Source organism: Pollicipes pollicipes, unplaced genomic scaffold (assembly GCF_011947565.3).
Source record: "Pollicipes pollicipes isolate AB1234 unplaced genomic scaffold, Ppol_2.1 Scaffold_4219;HRSCAF=4965_pilon_pilon_pilon, whole genome shotgun sequence".
Lineage (NCBI taxonomy): Eukaryota > Metazoa > Arthropoda > Thecostraca > Pollicipedomorpha > Pollicipedidae > Pollicipes > Pollicipes pollicipes.
Window position 1 is genome coordinate 14,640,249 of NW_023596448.1, and position 16,283 is coordinate 14,656,531.

At 50.9% G+C, this 16,283-nt stretch overlaps 1 protein-coding gene across 1 annotated transcript; it reads left to right on the forward strand.

The window, feature by feature from the left end:
* The first annotated feature begins 398 nt into the window (after window positions 1-398).
* Window positions 399-2,353, forward strand: LOC119094915 (serine protease easter-like). Its single transcript, XM_037217826.1, has 3 exons — window positions 399-495; window positions 1,603-1,757; window positions 2,130-2,353. The coding sequence occupies exons 1-3, from the start codon at window positions 399-401 to the stop codon at window positions 2,301-2,303; spliced, it is 426 nt and encodes a 141-aa protein (XP_037073721.1). The 3' UTR covers window positions 2,304-2,353.
* Window positions 2,354-16,283: the final 13,930 nt, after the last annotated feature.

Genomic DNA, 16,283 nt, shown 5'->3' on the forward strand with positions numbered 1-16,283 from the left:
AAGCCTAGGTGTCGAGCCCCGATTTCCTTTTTTGATGTCCTTTATTTCATGCTGGCAACTCAAGCATAGTACCGTCGTGGGTTTGAAGCAAACAAAGAGGCGTCGACCCACGTGTTTTCAGTAAGTTATGTCTGTCTGGTTCTGACTAGCTTGGGTGTATTAATTTCAGAAATTTTGTACCTTGATATATATATATATATATATATATATATATATATATATATATACATATTATCAAATTTCCACCATATTCATACGCGCTCCGTTTGGACATTTTCTTAGTCGTCGTCTATGCTGACCCTGATTTGAGTCACGCCTGCTGATAGTATGACCGATGGCTGCGGTCTGCATCATCGAGCATCGATAGCTTTTTGCAATCGATCTCTCCGCCTACAGCCATGATGAAGCCGCTGTGCATCTCCGATTCCTCCCGCCTCGCCTCCGACCTGGACGGCCAGCAGGTCTACGTCGCCGGCTGGGGCGCGACCAAGTTCGGTGAGCAATGGCCCACTGCAGCCGGGCATGGAGGTGCCGGCAGATGCCGTGGTTGAAGGGCGGAACAGAGCACGGGGTCCCGGTTTGATAACTAGCCGGAGGAAGATGCACGGAGTGGATCTCGAGCGCCACTTGATCTGAGGTTCGATTTTCCGCCTGGCGCAGGTGCACGGCGTAATCCCCAGGCGAGGAAAGACCGCTGTTCTGATTCGAACATTTTATGTGGCCCGTCTCTGTGATGTCTTCGTCCAGCGATTCGGCTCAGCTTGATCAGAGAGAGACGTGTAGCGACGCGGCGATCCGTATTGGACCAAGTCCAGTGGCGTGCTGTCCCTGCTATCCCAGCCAGGCACGACAAAACATTTAGCTCGGGTGAACTTCCACTCATAAGTCAGCTCGCATACACGCACCTATCACGCGTCCCCTACGGTCCGCCGCGGGACGGCGGTCAGCGCCCGCGGCGGTAGGTCGCATTCCACCGCGCGGCCGAGGTCGCGCCGCGACACGGCAGGGTCGGCATGCTGTGCCGCCGGGCCGGCTGGGCGTGCTCACGAAAGGCTCCGACAGCCGACTGGCAACACTCTCATCCCAGTGCTGCTGAAGGTGGCGATAGATGATTAAAAGGCGCTTAGCTTGTGGAAAGCCAAGTCTTTGGGTAGAGCATGCGTAAGAGCTTTGCAGATTTTAGGACTCGAAGAGCTTGGCGGTAAAACCTTGGCAAAAAACGACTTCTTATCGCTGCCACAGGTTTAATAATGCATTCACCATGCTGAATGCGGTGGCCCAGCAGACGTTGTCAGCGCAGGCTCGGTAGCCTGCCGCCGTCCGTGTAGCAGATTATTGTAGTTTTGCTCGCGGGTCATTTTTCAGCCTTTTTCCTTGCGCAATGCTTGGAGCATGAGCTTTTCCGAAGACGGTGCACAAGCATTGATGCTAAATCTTCTGCTCACCGCACATTTTTCTTTTGAATGGCTCTAGCGAGTAAAAAAACTTCTGGGAACGGCTTACGACCGCAAATAAGGGGCTTTTGCCCGAAGCCGTCTTCACAATGCACACGAATGTTACCAACGGGTCAAAACTTACGCAGCCACGTCGCGTGCATTGCAGCTGGGCCCACCGAGGCCTTGATGCAGTGGGCCCGGATCAACGTCACGCGCCACGCTCAGTGCCAGGAGACGTACTCCCGCCAGAACACGGCCGTGGACAACACGCAAATCTGCGCCAACGGCGAGAACGACCTCGGCGGAGTCGACACCTGCAGGGCGGGTGCAAAAACAGGCCAGGATGCCTTTTGTTTGAGGGCTGCACGTGCCAAAAAACTATGACAAACCGAGGGCCTAGCTAGGCTCCACATGGTTTTATGCCTCAAGAAGGGCATGGCTGTGAACCCCACCAAATCATCTTTAACATTGTCATCTCAGTTCAAAGCCCCATACAAAAGTGGAACACTCCATTAAAACATTTTATGATACTTCGCTGGCTCGCATGTACCACTTGACAGCTTCTGGTATTCTGAAATGCCAACAAACGTGCGCTAATTCTGCTGTGCTCTCGTGCTTCGGCTGTGACATGATACCCCGGTCACCGGTCGGGGAACTCGGTCCGTGTGACGTCTGACACTCTGGCGTCGGCAGGGCGACAGTGGGGGTCCTCTGATGGAGCGTCGGAACCACAGGAACCAGGAAACCTCGTACGCCGCGGGCGTCGTCTCCTTCGGCTCCGGCTGCGGCAACGTCAACTTCCCGGGTGTCTACACCCATGTGGAGAGCTTTCTCGACTGGATCGGCTGCACGGTGGCGAAGAACTGACCACCTGACGATAGGGTGGCGGGGGGGGGGGGGGGGGGGGCGGCAGGAGCAGTTCTGCAATAAAGCGTGATGCGGCGCTGGAACGTCCCTGTTCAGTGCAGAGGCATCCTCGTGTGGCGATGTAGCGTGCTTCTATTAATGCTTAAGAGTCCCTATGCGATGCCGAAGTGTCACTGTGTGTAATATTTAGGAGTCCTTGTGTGATGCGAAGAGCACCTGTGCATTCGGCGTCTTTGTGTTTCTCGAGCGCCCTGTGTTTTCTAGGTGTCTTTGTGTTACTGAATCATGCCCGTGTTTCTGAAGTGTGCCTGCATTACTGAAGCGTGCCTGTGTTTCTGAAGCGTCCCTTTATTTCTGAAGCGTTCGACCGACGGACGCTAGGAACTCTGACCCGGCGGGGTGGTCGGCAGGACGATGTTGAAGTGTGCGGCTTGAGTAGAATGTGATGTGACCAGGATGGAGGCCGCAACTTGGCGTCTTTTGAGAACGCCACCGAGTGCTCCAGAGGCTGTGGGCTGCTGTCACCTAACACAGAATTTCTTGCTTTGCTTGGTATTGTAGAAGGATTAGTCGGCAGCATCGATGCTTCCCTCTGGGGGGTCGGGCGCGCTGCTTTTTTATCTGGCTTGATCTGCAATCGTCTTACGCTGCCTTAGATGACAAATATACGCTTCGTTTTAAGATGCCTAAGATTTTCAACCATATATATATATATATATATATATATATATATATATATATATATATATGTCTATATATATTTATATATATTCATATTTGTATACAGTATATAGTATATATATATATATGTATATATATATACATATATATATATATATACATATAAATATAGTTAAAGGACAGTATACAGCGAATCGTCGTGCCATGGATCTGTTGGATACTTGACATCGTCAAGGATCATCGTTGACATCGTCTATGAGAGAAAAAGCAGCTTACGCTCAAAAGTATGGCAAAGACAGCATACCAGTACCTCCTCGCATCCTGTTAAAGTCATCAAAGTAGATTTAGAAGCTTATCACGTATCGCATAGAGTGCTGTCGCTTTTTTAGGCCAGATGGTTCTTCTTGCTGCCCTGTAATTACCTATTCCCCAGGTGAGTGCACATCTTATTTTGGAGACAAAAGCGCTAACAAGATTACGTAGTGCTGTTGTTTATGTTTTCCCATACATGAGATGGAACTCCGTATGGAGGACGTATTTGCTATTCTAAGATCACACTTCGCTTCTCACATTCCTTAAATGAACGTGGTTCAAAAAACGCGACCTCGAAGACCATGAAAATCCAGCCAAGTGGCTGGCTGAATAACCTCTGGGATTCAGCATGCTTCAGGGGAAATCACGAGTTTCGCACATGTCTCGTATTGCATGAGGGCTTCGTGCGCTGACAGCGTACCCATCGCGATACTTCATGAGCTACCAAGGTACACATCCCGATGCCGTGGACGCTGTGCGAAAATGTAGAAGACATGGTGAGGTCAAAAAGACAAAAAAGATTTGTGTCGTGTTATGCTGTGACGCTTATGGTGAACTACTACCCTCAGGTGGACTGAGAAATCATGTTAGTATTTTTTTCATTTACAAGTTTTAAAATCGGATAACGTCGGCTCGCTCTCATGACAAGCAAGGCGTTTGTTTCACACCCTTGGCTCCATTTTCACACAGCGCACAAACAACAGTGCCCTTACGAATCCCGTTGTAACGCTATATAGTATAGCTATAGTATGTAAATATATATATATATATATATATATATATATATATATATATATATACATATAGATAACATGAAGCGAATCGTCGTGCCATGGATCTGTTGGATCTTTGTTCATGATTTGTGCGATAGCACCTCAATGCTGACATTGTCTATGAGAGAAAACGCAGCTCACACTCAAAAGTATGGCGAAAGCAACAAACCAGTATCTCCCTGCATCCTATCGATGTCATCAAAGTCGATTTAGAGGCATAATATGTGTTGCATCGAGTGCTGCCGCTCTTTCAGGCCAGATGGTTCGTCTTGCTGCCCTATGATTGCCTGTTCCCCAGGTGAGTGCATATTTGATTTTGGAAGCAAAAGCGCTGACAAGACTTTGTGATGTTTCTCGATACATGCGACATAACTTATTATGGAAGACATATTTACTATTCTAAGATCACACTTTGCTTCTCACCTTGCTTAAATGAATGTGGTTCAAAAAACGCGATCTCAAAGATCATGAAATTCCAGCCAAGTGGCTGGCTAAATAACCACTGGCATTCAGCATAATTCAGGGGATGTCACGTGTTTGGCACATGCTCGTACTGCATGGGGAACCAAGTGTTGCGTGCGCCGATAGTGTACCCATCGCGACACTTCTTGAGCTACTAAGGTACACATTCCGATGCCTTAGACGCTGTGCGAGAATGTAGAAGACATGGTGAGGTAAGAAGAAAATGAGATGTGTCGTGTAACACTGTGACGCTTAGGGTTTAACGGCTCCGTACATGCGAAAGTCGTCCCAATGTGCGGATGACATTTCCACAGTTAAACTTGGCTGCGAAACCGTTCTGTCAGAGTATGTATGGACTATTTGTGAGATAATCCCAACTTATTGAAAGTTTAAAGAAGTAAGGGTTCGCGGGTCACAGAGACATATGTACAATGACAGAAGCAGAGGTCGTGGTCCCTTGCCGCGCCCTGATAAGTGCGGCCGACCATGGTGACCTGTGATGGCCATGGATAGGGTATACGAGTCTCGACTCAGTGTTCTTACCATGGAGTAAGATTGGTGGCGTCAGTCAACACACAGACCCATCACACAAACAGACATGAAGTTGTTGAATAAGCGTGCTCTGACCAGAGAGTGACCTGCATGTATGCAATAGCATCAAGTGATCGTTTCAGTGATCTGCTCTACCGCTAGGTCCGGATATTTGTGTTGCAGTGCAGTTACGGCATGCACAATTTAAACATTTGTTTTGCCCAAACACAACCGTGTTTCCAGAATGTGTCCAGTCGTTAGGTTCCAAAATGTCAAAAATGCTGACGAGCAACTATCAATGCCAGGACATCATGACACTGAGAGTTACCGCTGGTCCAGATGCTTGTCGCCGCCGTTGTGGCCATGGCTACCGCCGCCCCGACCGTAGCTACGGTGCCCTCACCTACGCCCAAAAGGCGTGCAAGATCCTGAAGCAGGACGTTGTGTTCCGTAAAGACCAGTCCCTACGAGTCGCAAAAAGCAATCCTTTTGTAACGCTCACGTCCAGAGCATTATCTGTAATAGAAATAAAACACCGGAAAACGTTTTTTGTATTATCTATTGCCAGCAACAATTAGTGCACAGGGTGATGTTAGAAGATTGTTCTTATCATCAAATTATTTTTTTATAAATCTATTCCGTATGGTTTGCATCGGTGACTTCTGGTTCCGAGTACCTGCCAAGCATAGCTTGTTGCGTGTACCCTGAACCCACCACCCAAGTCGTGCCGTCCAGTTCAACGAATGATTTTGCCTCCGCCCTTTTGTCAGACAGGATTGCGGAGGCTTATGCGTGTCGCACATTGCTGCGGCAGGGCCACCCCGGAACTGGGTTGGCCCTCGTTGGCCAGTTGTCAGCTGACCTTTCCACTTCAGGCAATGCGCCCACTCTGGTCCTTGTTCCCAGTGCCGCTGGATTACAAGTCAAGCAGCTTTCCCCTAGACAACGGAGGCGGCACGATCTGTAGGTGATTCAATGTTTCACTCATATTTATTTCGAAGCTTTGAGACTGGAAAGTGCATCTACGTCTCCGAGTCTGGCAGGCCGGTGGAGGGATACGGCGATGAGGAGAGTCATAACGTCAACGGCCAGTTCAGCTACACCGGTCCCGACGATGTCGTCCACGAGGTCGTCTACGTGGCCGACGCCAACGGCTTCCAGCCCCAGGGTGACCACCTGCCCACCCCCGTGCCCACCGATTTCCCCACCCCGGAGGTGTCTGATGATGAGGAGGAGGGGCACGAGGCGCCTGGGCGATGATGATGACGATGATGAGGCTCCCCGCACTTACTACCAGCCCCAGCCTCAGTATGAATGCGTCATCGTCAGCTAAAGGCTCCGCTAGAATTAAATCTTTGTGATGTTATCCTTGTGCTCAATATTCCATTACATGGGATCGACACGCTTGTTTAGGAGCGCCTTTCAAGCGAACCATTATAGGTCTTTACAAAAAATGCGATGGCAAACCTTGGCAACCGATGGCAAATTCCTTGCCGGCTTATTCCTAGTAGTCTTGGTGAAACGCCTTGTTTGGCATCGAGTGAGCTGGGTGATAACAAAGATAAGCCTTTTCACGTGAGATAATAATACAAAGTAGAATGAAGAAAAAGTGAGAGGAAAGAGAAGTGAAAGGGGAGGGCTGAAGTATCACGCGGTTTGGTGCTGGGCCGCGCGAAGAGATCAGCTGGTGGGTCAAGAAGTGCGAGGGATTTGGTAAATACGGCTGACGTTCTGCGTTTTAAAGGTTTAGCACGGACGCGAGGCTGAAGGTAATTTGGCCAGGCGGTGAAAGGGCACTGGCGCCCAATGTGGCATCGCACGGTGTTCGAGGGCGTTGACGTGCGCTTCGGCACGACGGCTGGCTCGATAGCCGGCGCCGAGGCTGTCTCGATTTTGCCGTTGGAGGCAGCCACATGGAGGCGCAGCGGCTCATCATGTCCCTCGCCAATCCCACGTCGCGGCCAGGCACGGCGTGCCGACCACGCCGGTACATCCATGAAGGTGTCCTTCGGCTGTGGCGGAAGTCTGCTGGCTGGTTGGACGGTCTGTTTGTTTTTCCTTTTTAATTTAATTTCAATTTAATTTTAAGCCCTGATTTTTGCACATGCACGGACGGACTGACGATCCGCTGTCTTCTCACCACTCGTTATCAGTTGCTTCGCCCAGGCCGATTGTCTGGTTGGTCATATGACGTTCGTGCATGCTTAGCCTCCTTTTCCGTCAAGCTAATCGTTTGCCTTTGTTCCCTCCCTTGGTTTTTAAGGTGTGGGGGGGGGGGGGGGGCGTGGGCGGTGAAACGGTCTTGCCGAGTCCCGTCCGGAGCGCTTGCACGCATTTCATCATCCGCGCGCTGTCCTCCATTGCTTATCGCTCGTCCGGCCCAGCTGACTAGGTGATTTTGCATGGTATCGGTGAGTGTGTAATTTTTGTCTGTTAATATTCTTGTTTGACTCGGTACTGTCTAGCTCCGCTCAGCGCGTACGCACGGATTTTTTTTACGAGAGCGTGTAATTCCAGTTCCCTACTTTTCTCTTTGTGTTGCTTGGCCTGGCTCGACTGACTGACTGGTCAGTGCACGGTGTCCGTGCTCGCCTGGCAAGGGCCTCTCCCGTCCTGGAGGGATCTGCTACAGACGCCGGAGGCCCGGCACGAGAGAGTACGGTGTCGATGTCTCCGAATCAACCAACCTCCCTCCGACCGCCTGAAGCGAGCGGTCGGAGCGAGATTGCCCGCCATGGGTGCCGAGACATCGCGGCGAGGTGTACCGAACCCGCTATGTCTCGAAAGACCGTGCGTGACAGCGCGAGACCAGAGGAGGGCACTCGCGAGGCGCCGATCGGGGCAGCGTTTAGAAGACGACACAGACGCCATCTACCGGCGGATATCGGATATCCCGGGCAGAGGGCAGCACCTAACGGCGCGCATGGCGGCGCTGGCACCTGCGACCCGCCAGCAGAGGACAGCACCTTACGGTGCGGACGGACGAGGGGTCTAGCGCCCGCGACCCGCCGGCAGAGGATAGCACGCAACGGTTACGACGGACGAGCGATCCCAGCGCCACGACCCGTCAGCAAGTTGCGAGGTGGCGCTACACGCCGAACATGGGGGGATTGAACTCGCTTAAACCACGTGCGGACGTGAGACCACGGACGCGCGCGGGTCGAGGCCATTTACATTGATACGAATCCATTCGTCGCGATCATGCTCTCTGTTGCACTGTTTTTTCTCTTGTTTTTGTTTTGCTTACTCTTTCTTTGGTTTGTTTCTTATTTTTTGGCCTGGCATCCAAGGGAGTGTCCGATAGGTCGTCGGTGTCGGCCCAGTAGCCCTCCCTGCACCTAGCGCGTCGTATCGCCGGCAGACCCGGGCATGACCGCGGCGCTATGTACACCGCATGCGTGCGCGGTTGATGGGTGACTGTTGTTGGCCCGCTGGCGGTGCGATTAAGTACGTAACGGTCCAGTTAATATGAGGGACTCGCGCTCAAATCCAGGGTAGGCTTTGACTTATCAATGGCCGTCCAGTCAGTGGGTCAATTGCTCGGACTTGCGACGACGAAGGGCAAGCACTGGCATTTTCCGCAAACGCGTCCGAGCAGTACGGCCCAGACACGGGCAGGGTTGAAAAGTCAGACAGCCGCGGTCCTGCCCTCACACGGAGCGATGCTTGTAGATAGCGCGACCCAGAGGCGCGGCTTCGCTCCTTTTTACGGACCACGTGACGTCGGACTCGTTTCGTTGTCTCTCACTTGACCTCAGACGTGACGGCATAAAGACGCATCGGTCACGGTATCACCAAGGACCAGTTGGGACTGCCCAGGATGCACCATTATGCACGCTTGTCACTGAGTCCATCTGTTGGTGTACAATGCCTCGGGAGAGAACAGTACACAAGCTATTCTTTCCCAACGTATTGCGCGCCAGGTCTTATAAGCTCTTGACGGCGGGACAAATAGAGTTTGATGTTGGGAAAAAGAGAGCTCTCCAACGCGCGCTCATAGCAAGGGCGACAAGACACAGGGTCGTAGGACTGGCCAGTCAGTTAGTCTCCAGATCATCCCGGCAGTGGATACCGCAAGGTACAAACGTAGGTCACGTCAAGCACTCGCTGCCTGCCAAGAGGCTTCGCCTTCCCATCTGGCGCGCTGTCTACCTGCAGGCCTCTGAGAAACGCGCCGTGGGGTGGAGTCTTACAAAGTTCACTTGAGCAGGCAGAAGGCGAGGGCGCAGAAGCGTCGGAGGCCACGTCACCGTGCGGTACGAGGCGCTGCCTATAGCGCGCCACGGCAGCGGATAGCTGCGGGAGGTGGGCGTGGCCGAAGGAGTGATGGGCCGCCCCACCGCGGACGAGACGCGAGGGAGCGTCGGGCGAATAGCGTGCCTTCGCCCTGGAGGTTGGGCGAGGGAACGAGTCGTCGTCCAGCTTCGGACACCTGATGCCGGCCGCGTAAACGCGCTGGCGCCAGACTGATAAATGAGCCTGATATGCTTTAGAGAGTGTATGCACGTGGTTCCACCGGGTGTCTGAAATGCGTTAAATGGACTCAACTTAGTTCAACGAGGACTCACACAGACATATTATCATGTCAACGCACTGGGACAGGGGGGGGGGGGGGAGGCGAGGGTATCTGTGTGCGAGCCAAGAACGATTGGATTGACGCGGACGCCAACAGATGTGTATGTTTGGAGTGAGTGTGTTTAGGTCAACAGGCGCCATTTAACGTCCAGCATTAAGGCCGAAGAGACGCTTCCAGGGACATGGAAAGCCTCCCACTGGTGTTGTATTTTGTCTGCCGGGCCCAATCCTTTCCGAGTCCATCCGAGACTGACCTAAGCTGTGATGATCGTTGTCACCCTCATATTCAGGACGTAATACGCACCATGATGGGTTTTGTTTCGGCAAAACACGGACGAGAACAACGGGTTTTAGAACACTCCAAATCTGTCAATGGATGCCACCATTTCGTATTTCATTGGCTCCATAGGTAAGGTAGAACTTCCGAGAAAAATCATTTCGAAACGTGGGACCTAAGAGTCCGGTGAAATATAACGTAAACCTCCTTACATGCTAATTGTTTTAAGTCATTTCATAATCTTATGCGCACAAACCCCACTGATGCGAAACTCACCACTTCACATCAGGCGTGCCGATGCCCACCTCCGTTCTGATTTTCGTTCTCGTTGTTTTTCCTTGTTGAGCCAGCTTTGCTCGTTTGCATGATTACACAAATTGTACTCGACCTTTTGACACCACTTGGCCCATACCACACTACTAAGCTCCCTGACCTTACCACTGGCATGAACAGTAGCTTCATGTCTTACCACCTTTAGAGCTTTTACATGACCTTCGACCTATTGTGTTGTGATATTGTATGAGGTATATGTCCAGGCGGATGATATTACTGTGAGATCACAGAGGCCGATTTACCTTCTTTATGTCATGGCTGTTGTAGGCGCATGATACTGAAAATCGCATCTGTCCTGAACAAAGGGGTGAAAAAACCGTAGACACTGTCTCCCACCGGACTGCGATGCCAGATTTTGTCTCCTTGGCTTTTTGATGAAGCCGGTGAGCGCATAACCGTATTGTCAACTTCTCAAGGGAGCTTCGGTCGGATCGCGACAGCATCGTAGTTTTACCCACCATATCCTTGACAACATACATGCTTTGCTAAAGTACTTTCAACACCACGTAGTTGGCGACGATTTTTTGTATTTACACTGCATTCATCTTGGATATGTACAAATCACGCCGACATGGTGTCAGAACAAAATGCCAAATACGCCGCGTACAGTTCAGCACACCACGAAACCTTGTCTACAGTACTTCAGCACTCGCCGTGAGCTCGAGGACGTTAATCGCGCATGCAAAATTTGATCCAAGGGCTGACTCACAATGTCAACACTCCTTTTCTCCTCAACTACTTGAAAAATCCGTGTGGCATGGGATGGCACATCCGGTGAGGTCTTCATTCCTAGAACCATCGGTATATACAAAGTGACAGTTTGGATATTTTGCAACCATGCGGTTTAATTTTTGTTGTACATGAGCAGTTGTCACAGAGCTTTTAAGATTTGTAAACAGAAACAGAACTTTCCGTGGCGTCAATTGTCAGGGAGCCACTATTAAATCTGGTGGAACAGAGACCCGCAGTAGAACGTAATTTAAGTTCTGACAGAAGGCGGTGACACGAGACGCGGTTGTGAGGCTCGAAAGACGTTCTGCCGATCCTACGCATGCGTGATGAATTCGTGGCAGTGTGTCTATAGAGGGAAATGTTTGATTTGTCGAGTCTCTGTGATGTGCCTCAAGGTACATTCTATGCGTCGGAGCGCGAGAAGCATAATGTGTGCATCTACCTCGAGTGCTGAAATTGGAGAAGTCCGCAGCTCTACTTGTGCGAGCTGGAAAAGCATATTTTGAATGACAGCTAGGATTTTTCGATTATTTTCGCCACCACCTGCATACACTACGGAGCCATATTCAATTATCGGCAGAACCAAACATTTATAAAATAACAATACCGTAAGCCGGTCAGCTCCGCATCTTGCACCTAACATGCATTTGAGCAAATTCAAGCGTGTCATACCTTTGGTCGGGCACGTTCAACAAGTTCACACATCGATAATCTTAGGTCAAGAGTGACACGTATCAATTTGAATGATGAAACACAAGGAATGTGGCAACCGTCGAGATTAAGAAAATATGCCAGTGTACTTCGACGCCCTTTACTGAAAATCATAACGGCCGACAGTTTGAAACCATATTGGCAAATTGGAAACCATAGCGTCTTGACCATTGTTCCACTTTGACTAATGCGTTTTGGAGGTGTAGTAGCAAGTGGTCGTATGCTGTGTCTGAACACCAGATGACGCTATGATCAGCAAAAAGTCAAGAAGAAATGTCAGAAGGGTGCTCCTCAAAGGAATCATCGATCATTAGGTTGAAAAGCAAAGGAGAGATACCGCTGCCTTGCGGAAGTCCGTTTTCTACGAGGTGAACATCGGATACAGCCGATCGACACCTAACACGAAACGGTCGTGACCCCGTGAGAAACGTGAGAAACGTGAGAAATCCAATAAGGTAAAAAGCTAACTTCCCCTTAAATCCTTACTTATAAAGTTTGAAAATAAGTGCCGGCTTAAACGTCTTACCGTAGGTGCGAGTAATAATTGGGAATACAGCGGTGACTTGGCGTTTTCTACGAAATACCTGACGAATGTCTGTTTCTAGGTGTATTACATGGTCGCAGGTGGAACGGTTCCGTCTTAATCCACATTGTTGACCCCGTGTCAGCTTATGACGATCCATTAACCACGCGAGGTGCTCTCCAACCATGCGTTCCATGAGTTTTCCAAGACAGCTGGACAGTGCAACGGGACGATAGTTGCCTGGGTCGTGAGCATCCTTGCCTGGTTTTTGAGATGGGACGATTATGGTGTCCTTCATGTGTTTGGAACAGCATAGGAAGAGCAAAGGTCATTCAAATGATTCAAAATGAGCTGAAGCATATTGTCAGGTAAATGCCGAAAGAGGGGATGGTGTAAGTTATCCTGACCTACCAAAATATTGCCGGTGGATTTAATTGCATTTCAAAGCTCTAGCAGAATCATGCATCGCAAGTCCCTGTATAACTAGAAAGGAAACAGGTCGGAAGCAGATTGAAACTGAGTCACGCATGATCGATGAATCTTGGCTTGCAAATGTCTAATGAACTACAGTGGGCTATAATTTAGGCAAGAGCGTTTATGATCTGCTGCGGCGAGGTCATTAAGGCGTTGGTGACTCTGAAAACTGAGAATGAAAATAAAGTCCGTTTACCAGAAAGTGACCGAACTAATCCCCAAATTTTGCTTCACGGAGTAGCTGCTGTAAATTGTCATAGAAAGCTTAGCCAGCATCAACGTTTGGCGGCTGTTATCAGCTTTCTGGTTTGAGTGCGTTCAGAGCTGTGGGCGAGTAAATGTGGAATATTGTGATTGCGTTGGTAACTCCGAAAAGCACGTTTACGTCTGGCAATGGCCTTCTTAACGTCATCTGTCCACCGCTGCGCGGGGGGCGTCGTGATCGAGGTTTTGTTAGTGGAATTGTCAGTGGATTTTTTTAGTCGAGTTATCGCTGTTGTTGCAGAATAGAGAATATGTGTGATGAGATTACCTCCCTGCTCTGATGAGTCATAGCGATAGTGGTTGGGAAAACAAAGTTCCTGAAATTTGTTCCAGTCTGCCTTTCGTACATTCCAACGGGGTATATAGCGATGAACCGCATCAGCTGCGGCATCAAAAGGGATATAAAATGCAATTAGAAAATGGTCGCTTTCGTGGACATCGCCCTCAACGGTCCAACCAAAGGAAGTCCCCATTGAGTAAGAGCACAATGGCAAGTCAATGGCTGTTTCCGTTCCAGTGGGTAGGTGATGGTAAGTATTATTACCTTTGTTTAGCAGAACTAAACTGTGTGTATCAATAGAATCTTCAACCAAATGTTTTTGGCGCTTGATGGCCTGAGTGCCGTTACTCTGTGCTGGACTGTGAGCGTTAACATCGCCGAGGATGAGGAAAGGGTTTGGAAACTGAGTAACGAGTTGGTCAATTTGCCGTAAGAGCTCCGTGTTGTCATAGTTTGGTAAAATGTATATTCAACATACATCGATGGTACGGCCATGCAGCGGAACTGAACATGCAACAACCTGAAGAAATGTCTGAAGAGTGAGTAGCGTGTATGTTAATTTTTGTCTGATGTACAGTGCCACCTGACCTTGGCGACGCTTACCGTCTGTGGCGTCGCAGCGATATGACGATTAATTTGGCATTTTAAAGTTATGTTTGTCGGCGGGACGAAGCCATGTTTCCGTTATGTTTGTGGGCGGGACGAAGCCATGTTTCCGTTATGTTTGTCGGCGAGACGAAGCCATGTTTCCGTTATGTTTGTGGGGGGGACGAAGCCATGTTTCCGTTATGTTTGTCGGCGAGACGAAGCCATGTTTCCGTTATGTTTGTCGGCGGGACGAAGCCATGTTTCCGTTATGTTTGTGGGCGAGACGAAGCCATGTTTCCGTTATGTTTGTCGGCGGGACGAAGCCATGTTTCCGTTATGTTTGTCGGCGGGACGAAGCCATGTTTCCGTTATGCTTGTCGGCGGGACGAAGCCGTGTTTCCTGTACGACGATGACGATTGGAGCTAAAAAGGCAAAAAGCCCTTTCATTTTAGAACATTTTGAAACCAGACCGCGACAATTCCACTGAGATGAAAAGCATTTAATGATGCTTGGACGCATCTCCGCCGGATGGTGGGAATCGGCTGAACGAGACGGACCGAGGCCGTCCTGTCACCACTCTTACTGACGGACGAGACCGATGGCCTTCGCTCGGGCGTGCTGTGGCTGGTCTTGTGCTGGGAGAGCGGAGGGACCGTTTATGTGGCGGCCAGAGGGACTGGGAGCGGCCGACTGTTCATAGCCGGAGGGCGAGGACACTAGATGGCTTGAGCCGCACGCGGGCCATGCGTAGCCAGGATGGAACGCCGGCCAGCCTGGGACCAGGAGGGCACGGGCGTCTGGACGTCCGAGCCAGGGGCAACTCAACCGTATTTTTCGTCTGGGTCTGCGTGATTGACTCAGTTGAGGCTCAGTCTCGCTGAGCCTCGGAGTCGTTTTGTTCTCATGCTCTCCTGTATCTATTTGTCCGCCCCCCCCCCCTGAATGTGAGGCTCCCACCGGTTTTGTTCTACCTGCCCCTCCTTCCAGCTTTCGGCCATAAGCTACGCTCGATCCCATACGCGCCCATGTTCAGGTCCGTTTTGCATACCCTCTTTCTTGGCTGGGGACAGCCCCAGGACCTCGGAGGGCAAGCGTCCGTATGTCCCGGGTTGATGCCTGGCCTTGAGGTTTTGCTGTTGTGATATTTTGCAGCGTGCTGATTGGGTGGGGCTTGGGCTCTGGCTCTGATTCGTACCACGAACTTGCCCGCGGGACGGGTGGTTGCATCAGCTGTCTCCGCTCTGGTCTGCTGCTCGCCTCTGCGCGGGTCTTTCTTGGTAGTCTGCTGGTCTTAAGTCTGCTGGTCTGGTCTGGTGGTCTCTCCACCCCAGTGCGGCGGAAACGCGAGCGGCGTGGGACGCGGTTGCGCCGGATGCCCCGCTCCCAGGCGGCCTCCTGCTCCGGACATGCTTTTGTCGCCTGGCGTGGAGCGCGATTATCCTGGACCACATCCTGCGTTTCCGCCAGGGCGTCTCGCCGTAACGATTATTTTGTTGGGTAATTTATGCATCATTAATCTTAACATAAGTCTATCTGTTCTTGTCTGGCTAGAATTATGCGCCTGAATGTTCTCGCGGTGAATTCCGACACGGTGACGCCGGGAAGAATCAAAGTAGTTTTAATGGCATGCCATGAAACGAATAAAAATCAGTATACATTGGCCGCTTCACTAAAACACATCACCGCAATATGCAGAACTTAATAAGCGCGTGTTCACAGCGGTCTTGGTTGTAACTGAAACACCAGAGCCAGAATCAGCGGCGAAGGCAGAGGCACAGGTGTGGGGGTGGGGGTGGGGGTGGGGGGGGGGGGGGGCACGCATTCCCGTTAGTCTCCGAGGGGATCTTCGAGCCCTTCGGGACTTCCTTCTAATTTCCCGAAGGGACCGCGGGAAGAGATGCAGGGGCCGCAGGAAACGATGCAGGGGCCGCAGGGGGGATGCAGGCGCCGCAGGAAGTGGTGCAAGGCCGCAGAGGGAGATGCAGGCGTCGCAGGAAGTGATGCAGGGCCGCAGAGGGGGATGCAGGGACCGCAGGAAGTAATGCAGGGCCGCAGAGGGAGATGCAGGGGTCGCAGGAGGTGAGGCAGGGCCGCAGAGGGGGATGCTCGGTTAAGAGTTTGGGATGAGGTGTTGATGATGGTGCCCAGACCAGGTGGGGGGGGGGGGGGGGGACATTTCAGAGGTACGGACAGAGATACCAATGAAAATGTACCTTGCAAAGCTTAAGGCTTTGTACCTGTGAAAGCTCTGGCCGTCTCTCGACGTTTTGTTCGGCCTGCTGAATGACCTTTCTCTTGCGAATGATTTAAAGGTCGTTAAAAATACTCCAAGAAAAATCGTAGTTCTTCCCTGGTACCTGGTTTCTGGTCCGCAATGAATGCTGTGCGATGCGGCCACTCGGTGAAAGTGCTGGGGAAGTCCGGACTACCGACACGTGACACGCAAACAGGTGCAGCTACAAA